General features: G+C 36.8%; 2 protein-coding genes across 4 annotated transcripts; both read left to right on the plus strand.

Moving 5' to 3' along the window:
- The first annotated feature begins 7,305 nt into the window (after nt 1-7,305).
- LOC141642673 (sphingosine kinase 1-like) lies at nt 7,306-15,554 on the plus strand. Of its 3 annotated transcripts, none has more exons than XM_074451535.1 (10): nt 7,306-7,797; nt 9,418-9,540; nt 9,636-9,736; nt 11,214-11,286; nt 12,153-12,239; nt 12,328-12,405; nt 12,518-12,588; nt 13,457-13,747; nt 14,202-14,324; nt 15,067-15,554. In XM_074451535.1, the coding sequence occupies exons 1-10, from the start codon at nt 7,461-7,463 to the stop codon at nt 15,259-15,261; spliced, it is 1,479 nt and encodes a 492-aa protein (XP_074307636.1). In that variant the 5' UTR covers nt 7,306-7,460; the 3' UTR covers nt 15,262-15,554. The 3 variants fall into 3 exon arrangements, with proteins under 3 accessions (XP_074307636.1, XP_074307637.1, XP_074307638.1); XM_074451536.1 differs by lacking the exon at nt 7,306-7,797 and adding an exon at nt 8,316-8,410; XM_074451537.1 differs by lacking the exons at nt 7,306-7,797; nt 9,418-9,540 and having other exon boundaries at nt 11,211-11,286.
- A 1,393-nt stretch (nt 15,555-16,947) lies between these two features.
- LOC141640714 (sphingosine kinase 1-like) lies at nt 16,948-19,875 on the plus strand. The gene is made up of 10 exons (XM_074449398.1): nt 16,948-17,287; nt 17,733-17,855; nt 17,937-18,037; nt 18,109-18,181; nt 18,365-18,449; nt 18,543-18,622; nt 18,743-18,813; nt 18,919-19,215; nt 19,413-19,535; nt 19,681-19,875. Exons 1-10 carry the CDS (start codon nt 16,948-16,950, stop codon nt 19,873-19,875), a joined length of 1,488 nt encoding a protein of 495 aa, XP_074305499.1.
- The last annotated feature ends 3,439 nt before the right edge of the window (nt 19,876-23,314 follow it).

Below are 23,314 nucleotides of genomic sequence, written 5' to 3' on the forward strand. Positions count from 1 at the left end.
GTAGAAACACTTGGGTGCATAAAAGTTGCAAGCTATATTCAATATTAATAAAATAGTCTAGAATCAAAAGTGGAATACTCTTTCGAAAATTGATGCATTCACACAAATAACTCATCAGGAAGAGCCGAAGAGGTATGTTATCACTCTGTTGAAGGTGGAAAGAAGAATATTCATCCAATATATTTTGCCATTTGTCCGAGTTTTCATAGTGCGTAGTTGATTATCCTTTCGGGTAAGGACATACACTGGTTTTGAAGTGTCCTTCCATGGATTGGCATACAACACTTCACAGGTTAAGCCGTTAAGTAAACATGAAACTTTCCTGCCATCACACAAAAACTAATTACGATGAGTAAGATAATTGACTACAAATATTTAATTAAACTGTAATTTTAGTAAGCGAACAACAAGTTGTGAATTTTGTCGTATTCTCCTGCTATGAATCAAGACAAACAAAGCTAATCTCCTATACATTAGTTTCAAATGCATTGCTCTTATATCATTAGTTTCTTTTTAGTTGATTATAAACCCATATGCTAAAGTGGCATGCTGTAACACCCCGTAATTTCGGACCGTTAATATATTGCGGAAGTAATTTATTAATCAAGTAAAATTTGATATTAATGTATTTGAAGTAATAATAATTCAAAGAAATATAATTTTATTATATTTTGAAGTAAAGTATTTATTTTGATAGTTTCGAAATGTTTAAAAATAGTTTAAACCGTGTAAAAACTTTTTATTTCGAAATAAGGGCATATCGGGGAAAAATGACAACTCTTTTGAAAATTGGGCAAACGATTTTGGAAATGGGTCGTATGAGTATTCAATTTTCTTGTAATCTCGTGTTTAAGAACTTTGGTCTTGTCGGAATTTGCATTTGACAAGCGGTTCTAATTATTATCGACACGAGCCAAAACCGACTCGTAAAATCCCGACTAAAACCCGCTCCCTTCCTCTTTTCCTTTCCTTTCCCGCGGCACCTCCCTTCCCCTTCCTTTATTTCTGATTTTTCTTACCAAACACATCTCCTTGAACCATGTTAACATAAACACCATTTTCATCTTAAATCTTAAGCTTTTCTAAGCCAAATTCCACCATAATTTCTTCGTTTCTTGTCCGTTTTTCGCAAAATTTATATTTTCGGAATCCTCTCTTCGAGATCTACATCCTAGTATGTTTTAATTTCAGTTTTCTTGATGTTGATTTAAGACGAATTTGGGCAAATTTCGGTTTTTATACTTATTATTGTGTTTTTATTGTTTATTTAGGTGAAGATTTGGAAGACGAGTTTGGGGACTCGTATATTGTTGAAGATAGTGGCTAGTGTATATTAGGGTTTGGTATTCAAGGTGCTAATTGCTCATTTTCTAGCTTAAGGTAACATATTTCGAGTTACTCGACGAATAATCGTCACATTCTTTGCTTTTTGTATGTTTTTGTGATTTTTGTTTGAGTAGTAAATTTTCACATGATAAAATGGGTTGCATGCATGTCTAATGCTTGTCTTTTGTTAGTTTAAGTTAACATATTAGTATAGGAATGATTAATTAATGCTTCAGACGATGTTAAACTGAACAAAAATGGAGAAATGGAGGGTTGAGGGTGGCGGCCAGCAGGCCCGGCAGGCCCAGGCAAGCCCACGGCTGCCTTGGGGTTGGCCCGGGTTGGTCCGTTGCTTGTTTCGCGGTTTTTCATGCTTTGTTCATCGTTTTAGGTTCATTAATGTTATAGTTAGAATAAGTAACATATGGTTAAACCTTTGAAATGAACAATGTTAGTAGTAAAGATAATGAGGTTGGTAAAATTATGTTTATTTTGGTAGTTGCACATGTTAGGATAGATTATAACATGAAATTGTAATGAATAGGCTCAAAATGAATTTTATAGCAATAATTGCAATGTTTTGATGATTGTGCCGAAAACTGAGCCTTAGTCCCTTTGACTGATTCGATGTCAGTCAATTGTGTGATTGGTCACCGCAATTTAACCCGCACTGCCGCAGATCAGGGTTGCGGGTAAAAATTCGGTTGGATGAAATTTTATATGAATTGGACAATCGGCCTTTTTCTTGTTTTAGGCCATTTATTAAGTTTCAGTTCACATGTGTTGTTGGTTGAATTTAATAGTTTCTTATATTGTAGAAACGGCTCTAGATTCCCTGAAACCTTTAATATTGTTAATATTGCTAGAAATGGTATTGGAATTAAATACTTTTTGCAGGTTGTTGTGTTTGTCATAGATAGGTCTTTATAGTCTTTGACGAGTATATGTTCAGTGCTTAATAGCCTTTGTGTTCCTGACTTGGTGGGATTATATCCAAGTTGGGGCAAGACCTCGTTACTTATTTTGATAGTAAGTGGTCAGCTTAAGTACTAGCCAACCCTTTGGTGGACTCCTTAGGGTACTCACTTTGTTTTAGAAAAATTGTGGGTCTTGGGTGCGGTGGTGTGTATCCGCATGTCTAGGTCTGCGCAGATTTTAGGCTAGGGTTGTGTTGTGTCTTGGCCATGTTTTGATAGAACTTCTGAGCCAAGATACCGGTTCGATTACCTTCCCTACCTCGTGGTATAGACTCGAGTTACAGAGTGACTATTGACGGTGCTAAGAACTTATGCCTGTCTTTGATATATTGCCCTTTCTTGTATGGTGATTTTATGAATTGTAATAGGTGAGATGTAAGCCGGTTACAATTGATAAAGTTTGGATTACTATTTGTTATATGTTTCACATGATAGTTTAATTTGGTCAGTTTAGGGGTCATAGGTTAGAATACTTGATAATTAAATTGTTTATCATATTGTTTACATGTTACACTACATGTTACATTAAATATGACATTTCGTGGCTGGGAGGACTCGAAGTTACTCCCCACTGAATTGTGGCTTTCGTGTTTGTATAAAATGCGATTGACAGGTTGATGATGCTTAGTTGGGGTAAACGGACGAGCTAGTGAGCAAAAGAACCTTAGACCTAGTTTGGCTTTTTTTTGTAGTAAACCTTTTAACTTTTGGTTGTGTATATATTTTGAAGGGACATATGTCTCCCTCTTTTTCTTTGGGTTGTATCACTATAATTCCTTGTCTTTAGCATAGTTATGTAAATTAGTTTATTAGCTTTTGCAGGTTTTGGGCACTCTTAAGTTGGAGATGTTTGTGAATGGTTTAGGAAAGTTTTAAAAATTACAGGTTTTGTCTAGTTGAACCAATTACAAACATATCCTGTCAGTTTTTCTGTAGATTTTACGTGTTTATTTATCGCTAAATTTAAGGGTGTCACACATGCCCCCACAATAAATCAAATAATACTACTCCTAGGCTATAGTCCTATCTAATCTACCGGCAACTTGAACTTGAGTCTTGCAAATTCGTTTCATCGTTCAATTATATCCATCATAGTACCTTCTTTATTACAAAATAATACAATAATTACTACTCATCTTTCTACCATCACCAAAATCGAAGTTCTTCATCTTTTAATTACAATCATCAAAATCAAAACTCTCCACAAACCCCCAAAATCCCAGACTACTACTGCTCCAATTAAAAATCACAAATCATAACATTAATCCTCAAAATCGAAACTTAAGTATTAAACGTCTATTATGAATTGATTCAATAATTACTACATACTTCCAATCACAAATCAGTGAATCACAACATTAATTTAATTTTAGAACAAAGGTTTCGTAATTACCTCAAACAAAAGAAGCTCCGTCGACTGTCGACCGTCTTTAATGGAAGATTTTCAGTTGAAATGGCGACTATCAATCTGACAGCGAGATCGGGAATCGGGGAGGAAAAAATTGAAGATTCCGGAGTAATCAAAGTGCCTTCTTAATAGGAATTAGAATATGCCTTGATTTTCTTGAGAATAAATTCAGTAAGTTGCCTTCTTAATAGAAATTTCGAATATATTTCCCTATATTGTAGAGGTTATTAAGGAAATCAACGTTTTGTATGAAGCATATTTTTATTTTAAGAATTAATAGTAGGAGTATAATTATAATTATATACATCTAATTAATTTTATGGGGTTGCAAATTATTTGTTTCTCAAAACATTTTTTTTTTTGAATGGGGTTGCAATGGCTACCTGTTGCTACCAGGTACCTTCGCCCCTACCGACTTTTGGGGTTTGATTTCTTGGCTTTGAATATATAAAGCAAGCTCCAAGTTCCTCCATTGATGGTTTTCAATTGTAGTTTTCTCTGGGATTTCTATCTCCTCAAGGCTCAAGACATACTTGTTGAATTTTTCCAGTTTCCTCTTTTATAATATGAGATTTTTTTGAATTGTTATGAATTGAAATTTTGTTCTGAGAAGTTAATTGAGTTGCTGAGTTAATAATAATGGGGAGATGATGGGTGGAAGTTTTAGAGTCTTTTCTTTGTGAACCACGCTTCTTTTTTGAAAATTGTAATCTGTATGGTAAAGAGTGCAGACGGTGTAGCAGTGACTTGTGTATTGCAGACGCTTCTTTTTTTAAAATTGTAATTTATGGAAAATTGGGTTCAGAAAGCAATAATTTCACACGGCTGACATGACAGCTGACATGGCAATGGTGTTAGTTTTGATTGGCTGAGAAAAACTGAAATTGTGAGAGTGAAGTAGAGGCCTTGTAGAGTACTTTTATGAAATATGGTTGCGCCACGTCAGCGGTTTTACAAGATTCTTTTATATATAGAATGATGGACATATGGTATTAAGATTGTACACATAACCTTTCTAATTTGTTCCATTTTTATATTTATAAGAATTATTTAGCGATTATAATTCTCTTTTTAGTGGTAACATATATTAGTTGAGTCTATTCATCTGAATATAAAACAGTCCATGAAATTCACGAGTTCAAAACTAGTATTAAAAATTTCTCAAGAAATTTGCTAAATGTTACGAATTGAGTTAATAACACATTGACGAACGGAATTGACGAAGTATTTTTCAATTGATCTGAAACTAGTTTAGGCCCCGCGCAATAAATGCGCGGTATTTGTAGAGTTTTTATTTTTAGAAAAAAAAATTAACTATAAAACTATTCAAAAAATTGAGTAATAACATGAAATGTTTATATTTATAAACAAAATTAATGAAACTGTTTATAATTTTTTTATTAGCATTGTAGCATACAAAGAACGAATTTTTTATCACAAAAATCTTAGAGACAAATTTTAAATAAGAGATTATATCAAAATAAAAAAGTAAATAAGAGATTTTATCAAAATAAGAAGTGTCGTGCTTTTTAACATACGGATTTTACTCTTTCACATACGCCTTTTACAATTATACCCTTGTCATTTCCCCAACTTAATCAATTTTTGCAACTCCCTACCCTTCACCTCCCTCCGTACAACTGTACTCCAACGACCCGTGCTCTGGCCGACCTCGTTGCCTCCTTTCTCCGACTACCCTTGTTCGACCTCCATTCACTCCCCTCTTCCGCGCGCTCCTCCCCTTGTCCGGACCAACCCGCTCCGTCTGACGACCACCCCGTTCTTGTCCTTCTCCGACAACACCTCTCGTAACACAAAATTGCTGGTATTAGTAAGAGGAGCAACAAGTGTTATGACAATCCCTTGATTTTTTGAACTCAGCGTAATCGATGTTTGCCCATTACTATTTGATATCTTCAAGTCACCATTTTCTATCAATTTCGATGATTCCAATGACTCACAACTCACATCTCCTTATACTAAAAGAATAAGAGTTCTCCAAAATTTTCCCGCCTAAATGAATTTGGCTATAATTGGGCTTTTATTATATTATATCTGTAATTGGGCTTTTATTATATCATATCTGTAATTGAGATTTTATTATAGCATATCTCTTATTGAGCTTTCATTATATTATATTTATATCTGGATTATACTAAACTTTCCCTTTCCACTTATTAATACAAAATATTAATAATAAATTAACAACTAACAATTAAATTTCAAATTGAGTTAAATATCATTTTTATTATTATTTTCTTTAATGTTTCTATCTAAAATACCGCGCATTCGCGCGGGATCTATACTAGTTGCTAAACAATTGATAAACAAGTCACCACTTAATCTTATACTAGTATAGCAACCCGTGCTACAACACAGTAATTTTATAAGAGTTAATTCTAGAGATTTAGTGTATTAATATTATTTTAATAAATTGAATATGAATTTAATTTAATGTAAATGTACTTTTATATATAAAACTAACCATAAGAAATATTCCATATATGGGGCATAGTGATTGACGGCAATATTACTATTGATTGTGCAGAATATTGTAGTAGAAATATTCTATATATGGGTTGACTACAATATATTAGAAGGAAATATTTTAGAAGGGAATATTTTAGAAGGGAATATTTCGTATGGGGGAAAGATGAGCGGGAAACTTGAGCGGGAATAACACAAATGTGTTATTCTTTTAGTCTATAGGGGATGTTGATAGGTTTCAAGACGCGACTCGTATCAATTGGTAATTAGTTTAACTAATTAATAAACCCTAATTTTAACAAAACAAATTAATGATTGTTAAACAACAAAATTAATTCACTAATTGAAGAATTATAATCCATTAGTCAAGTTTTTGGAACAATTAGATTCGATTTTGGGGAAAAAATATATATATAAGAGTTAGTGTGTTTAGGTTTTAAGTAAAGGGTATGATGTGGAATGTTAATGGAAAAATATAGGTGAAAGAGTAAATTTCGTAGGTGAAAAAGTAACTCCGAATAAGAAATATAGTTTAGGCGGAAAAACTTGAAACTTTTTCTACTTTTTTTTTTTTGGAAAAAACCCGAAGGCCTTTTATAAAGACGATAAATCAAACAAAACAACAGAGTTCGCGATCGGTGGTAAAACGTTAGACCACTCGAATCGACCCAAAGACCTAGGAACGACATGAGCTAGAGCATGCGCTACGGTATTGTTTACACGACTCGTAAAAGACCACAAAACAGAATTAAAAGAAGACGAAAGTAAAATAATGTCTTGAATAACAAGAGAAAAAAATGCTCCTTCCCGACTTTTGCTTCCTAATAGCTTCGATCACTTGAAGGCAATCACTCTCCATAACAATGTTGAGGCAACCCATTCGCAACGCTTCCTTCAAACCTTCGAGCACCGCCACCGCCTCCACAACATGAGCCTCCCAAGTCCGTTCGTCCACCAGCGTCAACCCCCATAGGACCTGACCCCCCGTATCCCGACATACCACCCCGCAACTTTTTATACTCTTTTAGTAAATAGGGGATTCCGAATGAATAAAGGACCTGAAAAATCAAATAATATGAGGTGGACCCACACGGCCACATCCTCCGTCACCAACTTAAGTTTCTCCACCTAACTTGGACAAACAAACAAAACTAAACTATCCCTCGCATTCCCACCTCCTCCTTCCTAACTTCCTCTACCTCCTCAAATCCAACTATTAACCTTCCCCCTCACGCGCCACTCTCCGCGCGTACTTCACAACCATGAATCAACCACAACTGGAAAATCCGACGATAATACTCTCGGATGACGTCACCACTAACGGAAACCTAACGCCGTTAATCTTCTTCTCAGACGGGACTCTCCGGTGGTCCGACGCCGCCGGCGAGAAACGCTTAATCCTTGAAAAGGAAGTTTTAGGTGTTTCAATGGAAGATTCTAGAATTACACTGAGATGTGTAGTTGAACATGGCGGGAATGGCGGAATTCTCTGTTGCGCGACTACCTCAGCTATGGTGAGGAAGAGCTTCGTGTTTCAGTTACCTGAAGATTCCGTTGTCATTTGGTTTACTAAACTTCGAGAATTTCTTGATTCTCTAGGTAATTATTCAAATCATTGTTTTTTACTCCCTAATAATTACTGTATGATTTATAGGTAGTTCTAAATAGATCATATGAATCAATTGGATGAAGGTGAGATCTTTTAAAAGCTCGTCGTTTTTGTCGTAATTTCCTGTGATTATAACTATGGTCAACGGTTTCCATTTTCAACTGTGATCAGCTATTCTTTAGTTCTGAATTAGGATGCATTTAACATAAAATGACTCGGTGAACTGGCAACACTTTTTTGGGGGTGTACATGAGTACATCCAACTCCTTGTTCATTGCTATGCAGTTTGCGAGGCCTTTGAGGCATTTGAGAAATGTTATTGTTACTATTGCCTCATTGGTCCGCTGTTTTCTGCCATGTTTTTTTTTTTTTTGATCCAATTGAATAACGGTGTTACTTCTGATTATGTGAATTATTAGGATAAAGGTGAGATCTTTTACAAATATATGGTCTTATTTCTCTTTTTTTGTTGTTATTTCTTGTGATTGTCACTATGGTCACCTATCTTCACGATTCTTTGGTGCGGAACTATGATGGATTGAAGGAAAATGAATTGCTAAATTGGCGGCGCTTGCTACTATTATGAAGTGGCCGTCATTCAATGTAATTTTCATTTTGGCTGTGTCTATCCAAAGTCCAAACTCTTTCTCTTATAGTCCAAAATCTATAATGTACTCATTAATGCCAATATATATGTTTGTTTTACATGGTTAAGTAATGCTGAAATTAGTTCAGTATGATAATCTGTTGATCAATCTGTAGCACAAGATTGTTTGATGTTTTGATCACTGATATACATGTTTTAGTTTTTAGTGATCTCATATTTTTGCTTTACAAGTACTACATTCATAACTTTTGATACAAGTACCAAAGGTCGATCGCAACCTGAAAAGGGAATTCTCTGAACAGGATTATCTGTTTATAATTGTTAGCGGCTCAGTTTAAAAAAGTGCGCCTTGAGCGCGCCTTGGATGAGCCACTAGCCAAACGCCTCGGTCCATTTTACCGCCTTTTAGACAAGGCTCGCCTAACAACACTAACTTGTATGCACTTTCCATATCTTTTAGACAAGCTCACAGTTTCTTTTCTCCATTATCCCTAACTTTACTCCTTGACATGTTATCCAACTTGAAAACTCCTAAAAAGGCTATTGTTGCCAAAATTATATTTGGAAATTAGAAATTTGTTATCAAAAATAGGGTGCCTTGTGTCAAAAAGGCGCGCGCCTTCGCCTTGCGCTTTGCGCCTCGTCGCCTTGGTACCTTAGCGCCTTGGTGTGCCTTGCGCATTTTTAAACTAAGGATAGCGGATCGGGGTTGCTGACTGTTGAACTTGAGTTCATTACCTAGAAGAAGTGGCAGGTCTTGAAAATTTCGTTTACAGTGCTCTTGATGAAAATATTGAAGTTCTATTATAAATGTCATGGATTCAAAAAATTTTTAGCACAAAAATTTAGACAAAATACCAAAACTTAGTTTCTCGGAGCCCGCCAGGTTGAGGATTGATCCACTAATGTCTGAAACATATATTAACATGAACTGAGACTTAAGAACTTGTTTGTCGGGTTTGATTTAGATGAAGTGTTGATGTTGTTGCTTATCTGGATGTAGGTCGACCAAAAAGGCTCCTTGTTTTGGTAAATCCGTATGGTGGGCAGAGAACTGCACTGAATATATTTGTCGATATCGTAAAGCCATTGCTTAAGGATGCTGACACTGAAATTACACTCCAAGGTTCACTCACTTTGTAGTCCGTGCATGTAAGTATATGCCCTGCTGCCTAGAGTTATTCGGACTTACAGTTTTTGCTGGTTCTTGCAATGTTATAGAAACAAAATATCAGCTGCACGCTAAGGAGATTGCTTTTGAACTGGATCTTACCATGTATGATGGAGTTGTTTGTGTCAGTGGTGACGGCATCTTAGTTGAGGTATCGTTTTGTTTATTCATTCATGATAGTATTGTACTACTAGATGTACTTATCTTTCTCATGTTCATACGCATGCAATACTCCCTCAATTCATTTGGAGTCACTACATTTTCTTTTTTTGGATCATTCAAATTAGTTACTACATTTTTACTTTGGGCAAAAAATAACCCAGAAAAGTACTCTTGTGTGTAAGTGTGGGCCGCATTATTCTCACATATTTTCCATCTCCTAGAACTTTGTTCCTGAAGCAAATGTAGTGAATTCAAGTGAATGGAGGGAGTAACTATTAAGGTGGGTGTTAGGGTTTGGATGGTAGTTGTTTGTGAGCGGATCATGTGTTGTCTGTCATTTTGTTAGTATGCTGGTAACTTGTTAATTGTTACCCTAAAGCCTAAAGGCATGTGAATAAATATCTAGTTGCTTATATATTGATATTCCTAGTCACCAAAAAAAATATATATTGAATTATTGGTATTCCTAGTCTGTACTAGTTTGAATCAAATTTTAGCCCAGTACATGTTCCATGTACTATACGGAGTTCCGAATTTATCACAGGAAAGATTTACCCTCTTTGATGATGATTCTCGACGTTCTTGATGTTTTCAGTAAAGGTCTTTGCAAGCCTAAATAAAAGCATTTACACATACACAGGACTTGGATTCTATGATTTATCCAATTGCATCTTCATTGAAGTTCAGCTTAAGCAACGAATTGCACTATAACGTGTTGACTGTTGAGAGCATTTGCTGACTTCAAATTAATTTTCCTGGTCACTTTACTCGAGAGGGAAAAAAAACCTGTGTTTTCCGTGGCAATTACACTACCCCAGACTCAATTTCTTAACCACTGAACCAAGATTCTGTTTAGTATATATTTGTTAGAACTTCAATGGCGTGCTTGTAGCTGGAGAAGCACATCTTGTGAATGGCACAAGTTCAATGAGTTATGAATCGGCCAATCTTATGGACTCAAAACCTATGTTGTTTAGACTTGCGTACTTGGTTCAGGCACGGGTATATGTCAAGTATTGGACAGTCCATGACTCAAATTTTGAGACACAGGGACTCTATCCTAAAACAAGTATACAAGGATCAGGAACCATTCTTAAGCAGAAAATTTAGAGGTTTGAAATATATAGAGTTTGTACTTTGTAATGTGAAATAGAGAGATTTATGTGACATAAAGCTTAAAATTGTTTAATTTTATCCTATATGATGCATATACACATCTCTTCCTCTACTTCCATCATGTAATATTATCTTTTCGTAGAAGTGTTGGATTGGTAAGTATCCGATAAAGATTCCATGCCATTATCCTTAAGTGTTGCGTTGGACAAGGGTGAGGCCCCAAAATTAAATAATCGAAATAATATAGCTCATAAACACACGTCTGTTTCTTTAACTCCAAAAAATCAGCCATTAAGAACTCTGATTTTAGACTGCCACATCCAATTAATAAGTATTATATTTTTTAGTAGGTGATAAATGGCTTACTGCAAAGAGATGACTGGAAAACTGCGATTAAGATGCCTCTTGGAGTGATCCCTGCAGGTATTTCACTGCCAATTTTTACGAATGTATTACTAAATCAAGAAGAATTAGAGTTTTGTATGATATTGCTCGAATTTGTGTATGAATTCTAGAGGTGGTTTTGTATTTTCTAACCTCTGAGTGGAAGGGTTCTTTCTTTTTTTATTTGTAGGGACTTGTAGGACATTCTGGATGGTACCATAAAACATTTTTGTGTTCTTGGTCTCGTCTGGAAGTGTAGACGTATCATAGTTTCACAATTTTTGCCTATTTTTTGGTCTAAATTACCCCTCTTTATAGTTTAATTCTGAACTTTGTTTTTCTTTGTTTTCTATTTCTTGACGTATAATATTGACGATTCTGATAAATTTGTCTTGTGAGGAGGCGGCTATTATCTCATTGTTGGTTAAAGAGCAAGAAGGCTAACAAATTATATGACGATAGTAATTAGTTGAAATGATCTTTTTCATTAGACTTCAAACTCGAGGGTTTCAGGCGCTTTTTGTAAGAGAAAATAATAGAAGAGTTGTTCTGAATCATAGTCATATCCATATGTGTAATGTGTTTGTTATTTCCTAATGTACTTTTTGAGAAGTGTCTTTAATTTCTTTCAATTGCGTTTTGCGAAACTACTTCTGATGCAAATGAACAAACTGTCCAAGTAAAATTAGGAGAGAGGAAAAGAAACGGAGATTATTATTGTACCGCAAGACCTTTTGGGCTGGGTTTCTTAAATATTGTGCCACCTTTTATTTGGAAAGAACCATAGGCAGTAGGTTCCAGCCAATGCGAATTTGTCACTTGGATATGTACAACACATTTGCATGCATTCGGCTTAACCCTGTCATAATTGTATCCTTTACTTTTTGAACCATTGTTATATATAGGTACTGGAAATGGGGTAGCTAAATCTCTCTTGGATTTGGTTGGTGAACCTTGTTCAGCGTCTTATGCTACACTCGCCATTCTTCGAGGTTAAGCATAGCCCTGCTTGAAGCAGCTTGCATTTGAATTAACTTCTTATTCTTCATTTAAGAAACTGAATTTTATTTTCTATGACAGGGCACAAACGGTCACTTGATGTTACTACGGTATCACAAGGGAAGACTAGGTTTTTTAGCGTCTTGATGCTTGCGTGGGGTATGCTTCTTGTTACCACACTAATCTGAATGCGATTCATTCTGTTATGAAAATTTCTCCTTATCTGTGAAGTTGTTTTTTTCCCCACTTTCTTGATTGTTCTGTTGTCTAGGTCTTGTGGCTGACATAGACATTGAATCAGAGAAATGGAGGTGGATGGGCAGTGCTCGTTTGGACCTGTATGTAAGTTAACTTTATTTTCTTTATCTCTTATTGCATTATTTTTTTTTTCATTTTTTTCATTTGCAACTCCTCTTTGACATTTGCATATCATCATGTTTAAAGTGATACCATCCTATACTCCTATAGTAAGACGTTACTCGTCAACCCTAAGACTTGAATCGTCACCCTGTCCTCTTGTAGGTTTATCATCTTTTAAGTTTTTATCTTTTGACAAGCCTATCGTAAAGGACTACTTAGTGCCTACAACTTGTGTTTGACAAGCATTTTCATAGCCTCATTCCTTGTATTTTTTTCTCTCTGTTTTATCATGATTGAGAAAATAAAAATGAGATCACTGCGGTTATGTTTGCCGTTTGGTAAGATGCTATCACAACTATGTTGTATGAATCATTGAATTTCATTTGTGGAGGTGGGATGGAAATGAGGAGGATAAAGGGGAGTGATAAGTGTGGAGAAATTGCTCAAATTTAACCTTCCCACATTAATGTATTCAATTCAACTTCTTTCCCTTGGGTGTGCGTGCATCCTTTCTGCCTGTTGTTTTCTACCTTATCTTTTCAAATGAGATTCATTATGGTGCAATTTTTTTATAAGTTCACTGACTAAAGCCTTTTTTTTTTATCAAGTTACCTTTGCATGCAAGAAGATTGGTGGTGGCTTTTTGTCTTTTCTTTTAGAGTTATCCTATGCCCTTTTCATCCTATAGTCCTGCTGTTATTGATGCGAAGTTTAATCTTTGATGAATTTGTTCCCCTGCTAACGAGGGTACAGTGCTACATTAAAAAAAAATATATATACATATAAATTGTGATGGAGTTTTTTGTATACATATTGTATCATTTACGTGATTAATGTATTATTTCCACAGGCGATCAAAAGAATTCTTCATCTAAGAAAATATAATGGACGTATTCATTTTGTCCCTGCATCTGAATCTGAAGACTATGCAAGAAAAATAAGTCAAGCTGTATCAGTTGAAGAATTGCCATTCTGCAGTTCAAGTAATATGCATGTTGGTTCTCAGGAAAACGGCTATGTTGGGCCTAATTTAAACTTGGAGAAGTTGAATTGGAGGACCATTGAGGGTCCATTTATTTCAGTTTGGATCCATAACGTTCCCTGGGGTAGTGATGATGCAATGCCAGCTCCCAATGCCAAGGTAAGGATCTATGGGAATACAATCTAAGTTAGAGTCCGGTGTTGTCTTCTTGCCTCGTTGTTTAGCTCTTTATGGAGAGCATAAATTGTTACTGTTGGTCTGTGAAATAACTCATGTGAATACATCTGAGGGTCACTGTAAGGATCCATGTTTAGATTTGCCTTTAGATTTATTGGAGATGGATGTGTAGTCTATGTGAGTCATGTCTCTTATTTGAACTCAAACACCCATCCTCTCAAATACAGTGTAACAAAAAGTCACAAAGGAAGGTCTACTGCTTTTATTGGTTTTTAGCAATGTTGATTTGACACAAATTTCAACAACACCGAAGTAAATTGTAATTAATTTTGTGGCTGAAACTCTGAAAGAGAATTTCTTCACCGCTCTGTAAATTTCAACAACAGTTTCTTAACATTTGTAGTTGCCAATTGTTCATAAGGTGCTTGATGTGTAGTTTTCAGATGGGTATGTAGATGTAGTGATCTTCAAAGATGGCTCAAAATTGGGTTTGCTATCGTTGATGACGGAACTGGGAAGTGGAAACCATGTCAAGTCACCTCATGTCTTGTACTTCAAGGTAAGCTCATTTTGCTTTGTGCGTACATAGTTTGCACTATACTTATTTATTTCATCTTTGATTCTTATCTCTCGGGTGTTGACAAAAATACCACGTCGGTAACAGAAAAGTAAAAATTTCCCCCTCGTCCCACACTCAACCCAGGCTTTATGACATTCTCATCGCCCCCCATGTTTGCAGCACATCGAGGTTGTCGACCAAAGCACAAATGACCCATAAAAAAAGTACGAAAATAGTTTTGATTGACTACTAGGTCATAGTTCACGAAGTGTCGATAGTTTTGTTATCAATTTTGATTTATTCCAGCTTACTTTAAGGCCAAAAAAATAACAAATCTTTGTTTCTATTGGAAATAGAAATTAAACTTATATTCTACGTTTATAAACGCAGAGAGGTTGGTTGTCTCCTGAATCCTGATTGCCCATATTATGAAATTGCATCCTAAAAAGTCTGTTGTCTGCTAGTTCATAATTTATGAAGCATAAATAATTAACTTGGCCGTTATGATTTAAGCCGTTATATTTCAGATTTCTAAAAAAGCGGATCTTTTGCTCTACTGCAATTCAATAGAGAAGAAACATAATATTCTAAGATCTATAGCCTGGCCAATGCCGAACTGAATCCAAATACCCTTTTGACATTCATGGAAGACCTTATGTCCTTATGCAAGGAACCAATAAACTCTGCAGCACTTGCAGAGTTGCAGTAACACCTATTCAATCTGTTTGACATCAATTTTCAGGTCAAGGCATTCATTTTGGAGCCAGGCACACGCACTACTGACTCGACAAAGGGAGGAATCATAGATTGCGATGGGGAGGTGCTGGCGAGAGGTAGTGGTGCATACAAGTGCCATGAAGACTCATTGATGTCATATGACAAGATGCAATTGACAGTTGATCAAGGACTAGCTACCCTTTTTTCACCTCCAACATAAGCAAATCGGCTTCTTCTCTTGTGATTTTTATTCTAAAGTATTTTGACCTTTGCCTAGTGAGTCTATGACATTTTTGCTATTGTTAGGGAGTGCAAGGTTATGTGCATATATTACAGTAGTCCCACAGGAAAGCATTCGAGTTATGGTATGGTACATATCTCCACTTATGTCTACAGATGTGATTCATTTCGATGGTGTAATTTGTGTCCATAACAACACAGTTGTAAACTTGTAACATGAATAATCAGTACAGTTGCTCAATTCATTATTACAGGTTGTTCTGGTGTCAGAAACTGTGCAGTTAATGGTGCAATGCCTCAGCCTTCAGTTATTTTTGATAACCCTCCTTTGCAAATGTTTTAAGAGTTCAGGACTGAATAGTTGGGTTTATATCATCTGGAATTATGACGTAATCTCTCGAGTTAAAACATCGGTGATAACTGATAAGTGATAACTAATAACCTTGATTTCTCTCATGCAACAAGTCAGACTCGATTTGGCTTATATCCGAACACAACAACCTAGATATAACCGAATCAAGTTGATTATATCCATTTATCCAACCCTAATACTCAGCACCAAATAATGTCAAAATTATGGAACGCTAAGGAGGTTGTCGTTTTGTCTTTCGATTTTCCAATGTTAAAGATAAGGAGCGTTTAATCAAAGGGCAGCCATGACACTTCGACAAATTTCGTTTGGGCTTTTAATGAACCATTGGAGGGTAAGTTACCTAATACTCTTGGTTCATCTTGTTCCAATTTGGGCATGAATATACAACCTGCATGCATGTATTTGGGCGTACGAATGAAGCGAACCTTGGCCACAATTGGGTAGATTTGTTTAAGCAGATAATAGCCCTCGCCCAAAACTTGAGAGAGGAATTCGTCTTCGTATTCTACATGATATTCGGAAGCCCTTGAAATCGAGTGTCATCATTAAGATGTGGAATGGAATTGCTACAAGCTTCAACGTTAAATATGAATGTATGCCTACTTTTTGGTACGGGTGCGGGATACTTGGTCATGGGGAGAAGGATTGCGACAAAGCACCATACGAGCTAGAAATAAGGATAAAACGTGCGCAACACACTAAGTTATATACTGTTCCAATTGTGTCGTAAAGTTGCGTTACCATAGATAGTATAAGTTATGTTCATGTTTATATTAAATTAAATCCGTGTTTACTTTTCATAAACATGATTGGTAATCGAATGTGTTGGTGAGATCAGTGAGAGACGTGCTGTGGGAAATATTCAAACAAAGATCATCTCCAGTACTCCAACCTCTCCACTACTTTCCAGTGCATTTTAAAGGTCCGGATTTTATTTCAGAACGATCTAACAGTCCACTATATTAAAAAGGTGTTAAGGGAATAATAATTTTATATTGTTGTATTAGAGAAAATGGAAAGAAATGAAGAGAAGAGGTAATGGAGAGGATACATCCTCATAATATTACTAGTCAAATCAACAACATTCCAAGTAGTAGGATTTAAAATGTCCAAGAAGGATACGTGAGCTCCAACAACGTCACCATCTTTACCTAAAACATGGACAAACTAACTCAAACAAATTAACTAACCATCATTCCATTCCCTCCATCTCCTCAAAAAGTCTAATCCAACCCAACTTTCCCGCCATTTTTGAGCGCGTGTTTCACAATCGCCAACCCGAATCACAAAACCATGAACCATCCACCCTTTAAAAATCCGACAATAATACTCTCGGACGACGTCACCACTAACGGAACTCTAACGCCGTTAACCTTTTTCTCTGACGGAACTCTGAGGTGGACTGATGCCACAGGCGAGAAGAGGTTGATATTAGAGAAGGAGGTTCTCGGCGTTTCAATGGAAGGTTGTACAATTATTCTACGATCATGTACTGTTGAACAGGGTGGTAGTGGTGGGATCCTCTGTTTGACCACTACCCAAGTTATGGTGAGGAAGATCTTCGTTTTTCAGCTACCTCAAGACTCCGTTACTGTCTGGTTTCGTAAAATTCGTGAATTTCTTAATTCTCTTGGTAAATACTGCCCTCGTTGCTTTTGATAATTACGACTACTAATTTACTATGCTCAAATCTTTCAATTGTATAACAGAGTCAATCTTTTTTTTTTTTTTTTTTTGAAGAGGGGGTTGAGTCCCCCTTCGGGCCCATGCGTTCCCGCACCACCACAGGGACCATGTAAGCCACCCTTCGGGGGTTGCAGTGGCCAAGTGATCATCGTCCCAGCTGGTAGTCAAACCCGGGGGACATCTCAACTTCCGCATATTTGCTCAGTAATTTAGAGCTGAAAAACGGGTCAATTGGGTCCAGTCTAGCGTCGGGTCAGGGCATATTAGGCTCAGCGCAAAATGTTATCGGGTTGTTTCAAGTACGGGTCATTTATCTCAATTTGATGCGATCAAGTTTGTTTGAGGGGTTCAATGCAGTTGAAATGTTAATGTTGTTGATTATATGGATGTAGGGCGACCAAAAAGGCTTCTTATTTTGGTAAATCCGTATGGCGGACAGAAAACTGCAATGAATATATTGGTTGATATTGTGAAGCCGTTGCTTGAGGATGCTGAAACTGAGTTCAAAATCGAAGGTTTGCACTTTGTAGTCCTTCCCTGTACACAAGTATATGTGACTGTGACTTACAGTTTTTGTTGTCTGTGGCAATGTTTAGAAACCAAATACCAGCTGCATGCGAAGCAGATTGCTTCTGAATTGGATCTTACCATGTATGATGGAATTGTTTGTGTCAGTGGTGACGGCGTCTTAGTTGAGGTATCCTTTCTTCGTTCAACTCCAAAAGAATACCCCATCAAGAGTTCTTAATAGTGTGTATCTTTTTGCAGGTGATAAATGGCTTACTGCAAAGAGATGACTGGAAAACTGCAATCAAGATGCCTCTTGGACCAATCCCGGCAGGTATCTTTACTTCATTTTGCGAATGCACCAGTAGATTAAGTGAATGTGAATTTGTCACATACATGATACATGTGCAGCACGCATTTGAAATAAATAAATATTTTGTCTTCTCGCTCATGTTTTCATACTGCTTACCACAGTGATTACTGTATTCCTTCCATGTTGAACCATTGCTGTATATAGGTACTGGAAATGGGGTGGCTAAATCTGTCTTGGATTCAGTCGGTGAACCTTGCTCTGCTACTAATGCTACACTCGCCATTCTTCGAGATTAACCATAGCCTTTATCGGAGCACCTTTGTATTTGCATTAGCTTCCTCCCTCCTACTTGTCATTTAACAATCTGAATATTTTCAATGACAGGCCACAAACGGTCGCTTGATGTTACTACTATATCGCAAGGGAAGACGAGGTTTTTTAGTGTCTTGATGCTTGCTTGGGGTATGCTTCTTGTCAAAAACACTTAACTGAAATCAATTTGAACTGTGGCAAAATTATCCTTACTTGCCAAGAAGTTATTTATTTATTTTTTAGTTTTTTTGATTGCTCGGTTTCCATTAGGTCTTGTGGCTGACATAGACATAGAATCAGAGAAATGGAGGTGGATGGGCAGTGCTCGTTTGGACCTGTATGTAAGTTAACTAACTATATCTGTCTTCATCTTTTTTCGGTGTTGCTCAATCATGCATTCAATATACTATATGTTTTACTCAATCATGTACACGACACTTTGACAGGCAATCCAAAGAATACTCAACCTGAGGAAATATAATGGGCGTATTCATTTCGTCCCTGCATCTGGATTTGAAGAGTATGCAAGAAAAATAAGTGAAGAAGCTGTATCATCAGCTAAAGATTTGGCATTCTGTAGTTCAAGTAATATCGATGATGGTGCTCATGAAAAAGGGTATGTTGGACCTGATCTAAACTTGGAGAAGTTAGATTGGAGGACCATTGAAGGTCCTTTTATTTCAGTTTGGATCCATAACGTCCCTTGGGGTAGCGAAAGCGCAATGCCGGCTCCTGATGCCAAGGTAAGGAGATTCTATGCCATATTGCCATACAAGCTCAGTCACAGCCTTGTTGTACTCCTAATGTTGGAAGCTCAGTCACATAAGATCGTTTAGGATAATAAATATATACATCTCACAATAAGATAATCATGAGATGAGACCATCTCGTATGAGAATTAATGAAAAACAAAAATTATACTGTAATATTTTCTGTGTAGTTTTCAGATGGGTTTGTGGATGTGGTTCTCGTAAAAGATGGCTCAAAATTGGGATTGTTATCTTTGATGACGGAACACAGCAATGGAAATCACGTCAAGTCACCTCATGTCTTGTACTTTAAGGTAAACATACATAATAATATTCTAAGATTTATAATCATAGTCGATTCCCCGACTGAATCCATATAACCAACCATGTTGACATAGACGACGATATGCAAGGAACAGCTAAAGTTAACGTCTCTTGCTGTTTGGTATGAAATTGCAGGTGAAAGCTTTCATTTTGGAGCCAGGAACGCGCACCAGTGAGTCGACAAAAGAAGGTATTATAGACAGTGATGGGGAGGTATTGGCTAGAGGTAAGGGTGCATACAAGTGCAATCAAAAAACATTGATGTCATATGACAAAATGGTATTAACAGTTGATCAAGCTCTCGCTACCCTTTTTTCACCTCCAACATAAACCCAATTTCACTCTTTGTTTTATCACAATTTATTCTATGTATTTTCTGCATTGCATCCCACATTTTTGCAATTGTTAACGAGTGCAAGGTTACGTGCATCACAAGTAGCACAACTTTCCGACAGAAAAGCGTATTCCTCCAAAGACTACAGATTTGATTCATTTTAATTGTGAAGTTTGTGACTTTGTGTCCATCATTACTTTTGCTTATTTAATGACAATGATGGGTTTGTTCCGATGCCACAATCTTGGCATTGTGACGATGCAATGCTTAGACTTGAGCTTTTTGCTTGGATAGGAATTTGGAGGGAAAGAGAGAATGATTAGAGGGTGACAACTTTTTTAGTTTGGGTAGTAAAATGAGGAGCCCATTTTCTCTCCATTTCCTAAGAAGAAATGGAGAGACAAGTTCCTATTAATGGTCTGGATCGCATTTTGGCGACATCTAACGGTTCTAAATTTACGCATAAAAATAAAGAAAAATGAGACTGATAAGGGTAATTATTATTTAAATAGATTGTGAGAGGAAATGGGGAAAAATGATCCATTTCCCAAAATGAGGGTCACAGAATTGGGAGGAGGGATCATCCTCAAGTTATAGATCTAACAATCGGTTGTAATTATAACCATAACCAGATTGTCTTTAAAATCGAAATTGTAACCTTAACCTTCTACCTAACAAAGTATCTCTCTACTTTTTAGAGAGAGATTTTTCTCTCGTTTTGAGAGTTTTTCTTTTCAATTACTAAACCTCTACAACTTCATTTCTCTGTCTTTAACACTTGTTCGTATACGTATCAAACTTGCTTTAATATTATGCTCTTTCTTTTGGTTTACCCAAAATCTAATCATTGACAAACATCCCTTTCTAATGGTTCAAACCTTTTCGTTCCCTTGATATCTGACAACCCTTTCTCTCCTTTTTCTTTCTTCTTTCTCTATCCTTTCTCTTTAAATTCTCTTTCTCTATTTGTCTTCACCACCATCTTTTCTTTTCTTTCTCTCACAAAACTCTTCCTTTGTTTCTTCTTAAAAAAAAAAAAAGAAAAAAAAAAAAAAAGATGGAAAACAACTTTAATTTTTATAACGAGGAAATCAATCCAACTCTTGAAGATATCTTTCATGACATAAATTTTCGTACTGAGGTTACGGATAATCCGGGACTCCTCAACGAATGGAGGTTTCCCAGAAGTGGATGTGTCGTCTCACCTAATGCTAATGACTTGGGTGACAATATGGCATATTGGAATAAGTGTTTGCTAGGTTATATTGTGGATTATAGGCTTCTTAAGGCTTATAATGTTAATAGGATCGTTGAAGATAATTGGGCTACTCGAGGCTATGTCAATGTTAAAAGAATGGGTGATATATACATCATCCACTTCTCTAACATGCAGGATCTTGAAGATGTCCTTGAAAGAAGTATCCTGGTTGTTGATGGGGCGTTGATGGTTCTTAGACGTTGGCAACCTGGTATGGTTCCCCGAACAATTCGTTTTCCTACTGCAAGGATTTGGGTTCGCATTTGTGGTCTTCCCTTTGAATATCTCAACTTGAACATGGCAAATGTTATTGCTCAAATGTTTGGGGATGGTTCTATTGTTGAAGGGTTTGATAACATACCGGATCATGATTATCTTCGTCTTCGCATTACAGTACGTCTTGGAGAACCCCTTAACCCGGGTTTCTTTCTTGCATGCAGCCATAATAAATTTTTGTGGATTCAGTGTAAGTATGAAGAAGTGTTTAAGTATTGCACACGTTGTGGCAGAATTGGTCACAAGGTTTCTCAGTGTGTGGAGCGGATCCAAGATATTGTTTCTTCCATTAATAGTTCGCTGGAAAGGGTTATTGATCGTGGGTTCGCTGTTTTCCAGACTAGATACCAGTTTACTATGTTCAACTTAAATCTTTGCGCTCTACCATCGACTACCAAATATGTTACTTCTAAAGTCAGGTTAGGTGTTCACAGAGGATCAACGGTTAGGGCGGATCATTATAGTGAGCAAGTTATTGATTTCGACCTGGGCTTGGTTGATGGTGGTCGTATGTATCCTGGCATGGAATTTGCTGTCACAGCTCTTCCCTTTGCTAGTCCGGTGATTTATGAAAGTTCAGAGGCATTTAATGAATATATGCATGCTGAAAATACTGGCCCTAATGCTGATGCGGCTATGGATACAGATCAGCCGACTAACAATCTATCAGTGGAGGCAATGGATGTTGGTAATGTGGGTGCTCCTGAAAATTTTCCTTCCAATGTTGAAGGTGAGCAAAATAGAAATGCCCTACCGAATTTTAACATGCAGGCTAGTGGTGAAGTTCCCCAAAGTGGTCATGCACTGGGTTTTGGTACCATGCAAGGGAATAATGAGCTGCATGGGAATGTTACTGGCTATGAGGTCATGCATGAGATAGGTAGTACCTCTGTTAATGATTTTTCTCAGCATCTTGATCATCAGCTGCCTGATTCTAACATGCATGAAGCTAATTTAGCGGAAAATACTGATCAGCTACCTGTCCTTAACTCGTCGACTACTGATACTCCTATAAGAGTGGATCTTCGTGGGGATGTTGATTTTGTTCCTGTTCCCAATCATATGCACTTATCAACAGTTCCTGAGGATTACCCGGTTCCACTTATGACTCATAAAGAATTTCAACAACCTTCAACAATGATAAATATGAATACTGCTGACGGTATTACAGATCACTCTCACAGTTCTCGTAGTGAAGAGGGGCCTATTGAGGAAACGATTGTACCGGTGGATCTCAACAGCATTGTGGTTCTTTGGGTCAATATTTATACTAATAATGGACCTACAACAGTCACTGACCCGGTTGTTACTTCTGATGGTTTGCTCCATGATGTTATTGCTCCGTTTGCGGACGATTCTATTAATCACTCTCCAATTGCTCAAGCAGGTCCTCCTGCCCAGTCAGATGCTATGCATGGTATGGGTTCTGGTCTTCAGACTCAGAATAATTTCAGGGAGTCCCCTGTGGCAGGTCATTTGAACTCTCATGGTGAAAACAACAATGCATCTCAAGGGCAGCCTCACATAGGGGTAGGGTTTCAAGGTGATCCTTATATAGCATATATGGGACATGGAGAGTTTCAATATGATTATAATGAAGATGAATTTGTTCAAGGTTCTATTGCTTCTCGGGGTGAGGCTCGTACTCATATTGCCTTTCGTGATGATGATGCAAGAGGCTATAATCAATATCTTGATGCGCCAGATTCTATGCATATGTTCTTTTCTGATCCTGATAATGGCAATAATCCTGATAATGAGTTTGTTAATTCTGATCCTTTTGCTACTTCTAATGGCTTTCTGTCTTCTGAGACTGACAGAAGTACCCCAGAGTGGCCTTTCTTTGATTCTTCTTCTTCACCTTCTACTTATGTGCCTTTTTCTAATTCTCTATCGACTGA

Source organism: Silene latifolia, chromosome 2 (assembly GCF_048544455.1).
Source record: "Silene latifolia isolate original U9 population chromosome 2, ASM4854445v1, whole genome shotgun sequence".
Taxonomy (NCBI): Eukaryota; Viridiplantae; Streptophyta; class Magnoliopsida; order Caryophyllales; family Caryophyllaceae; genus Silene; species Silene latifolia.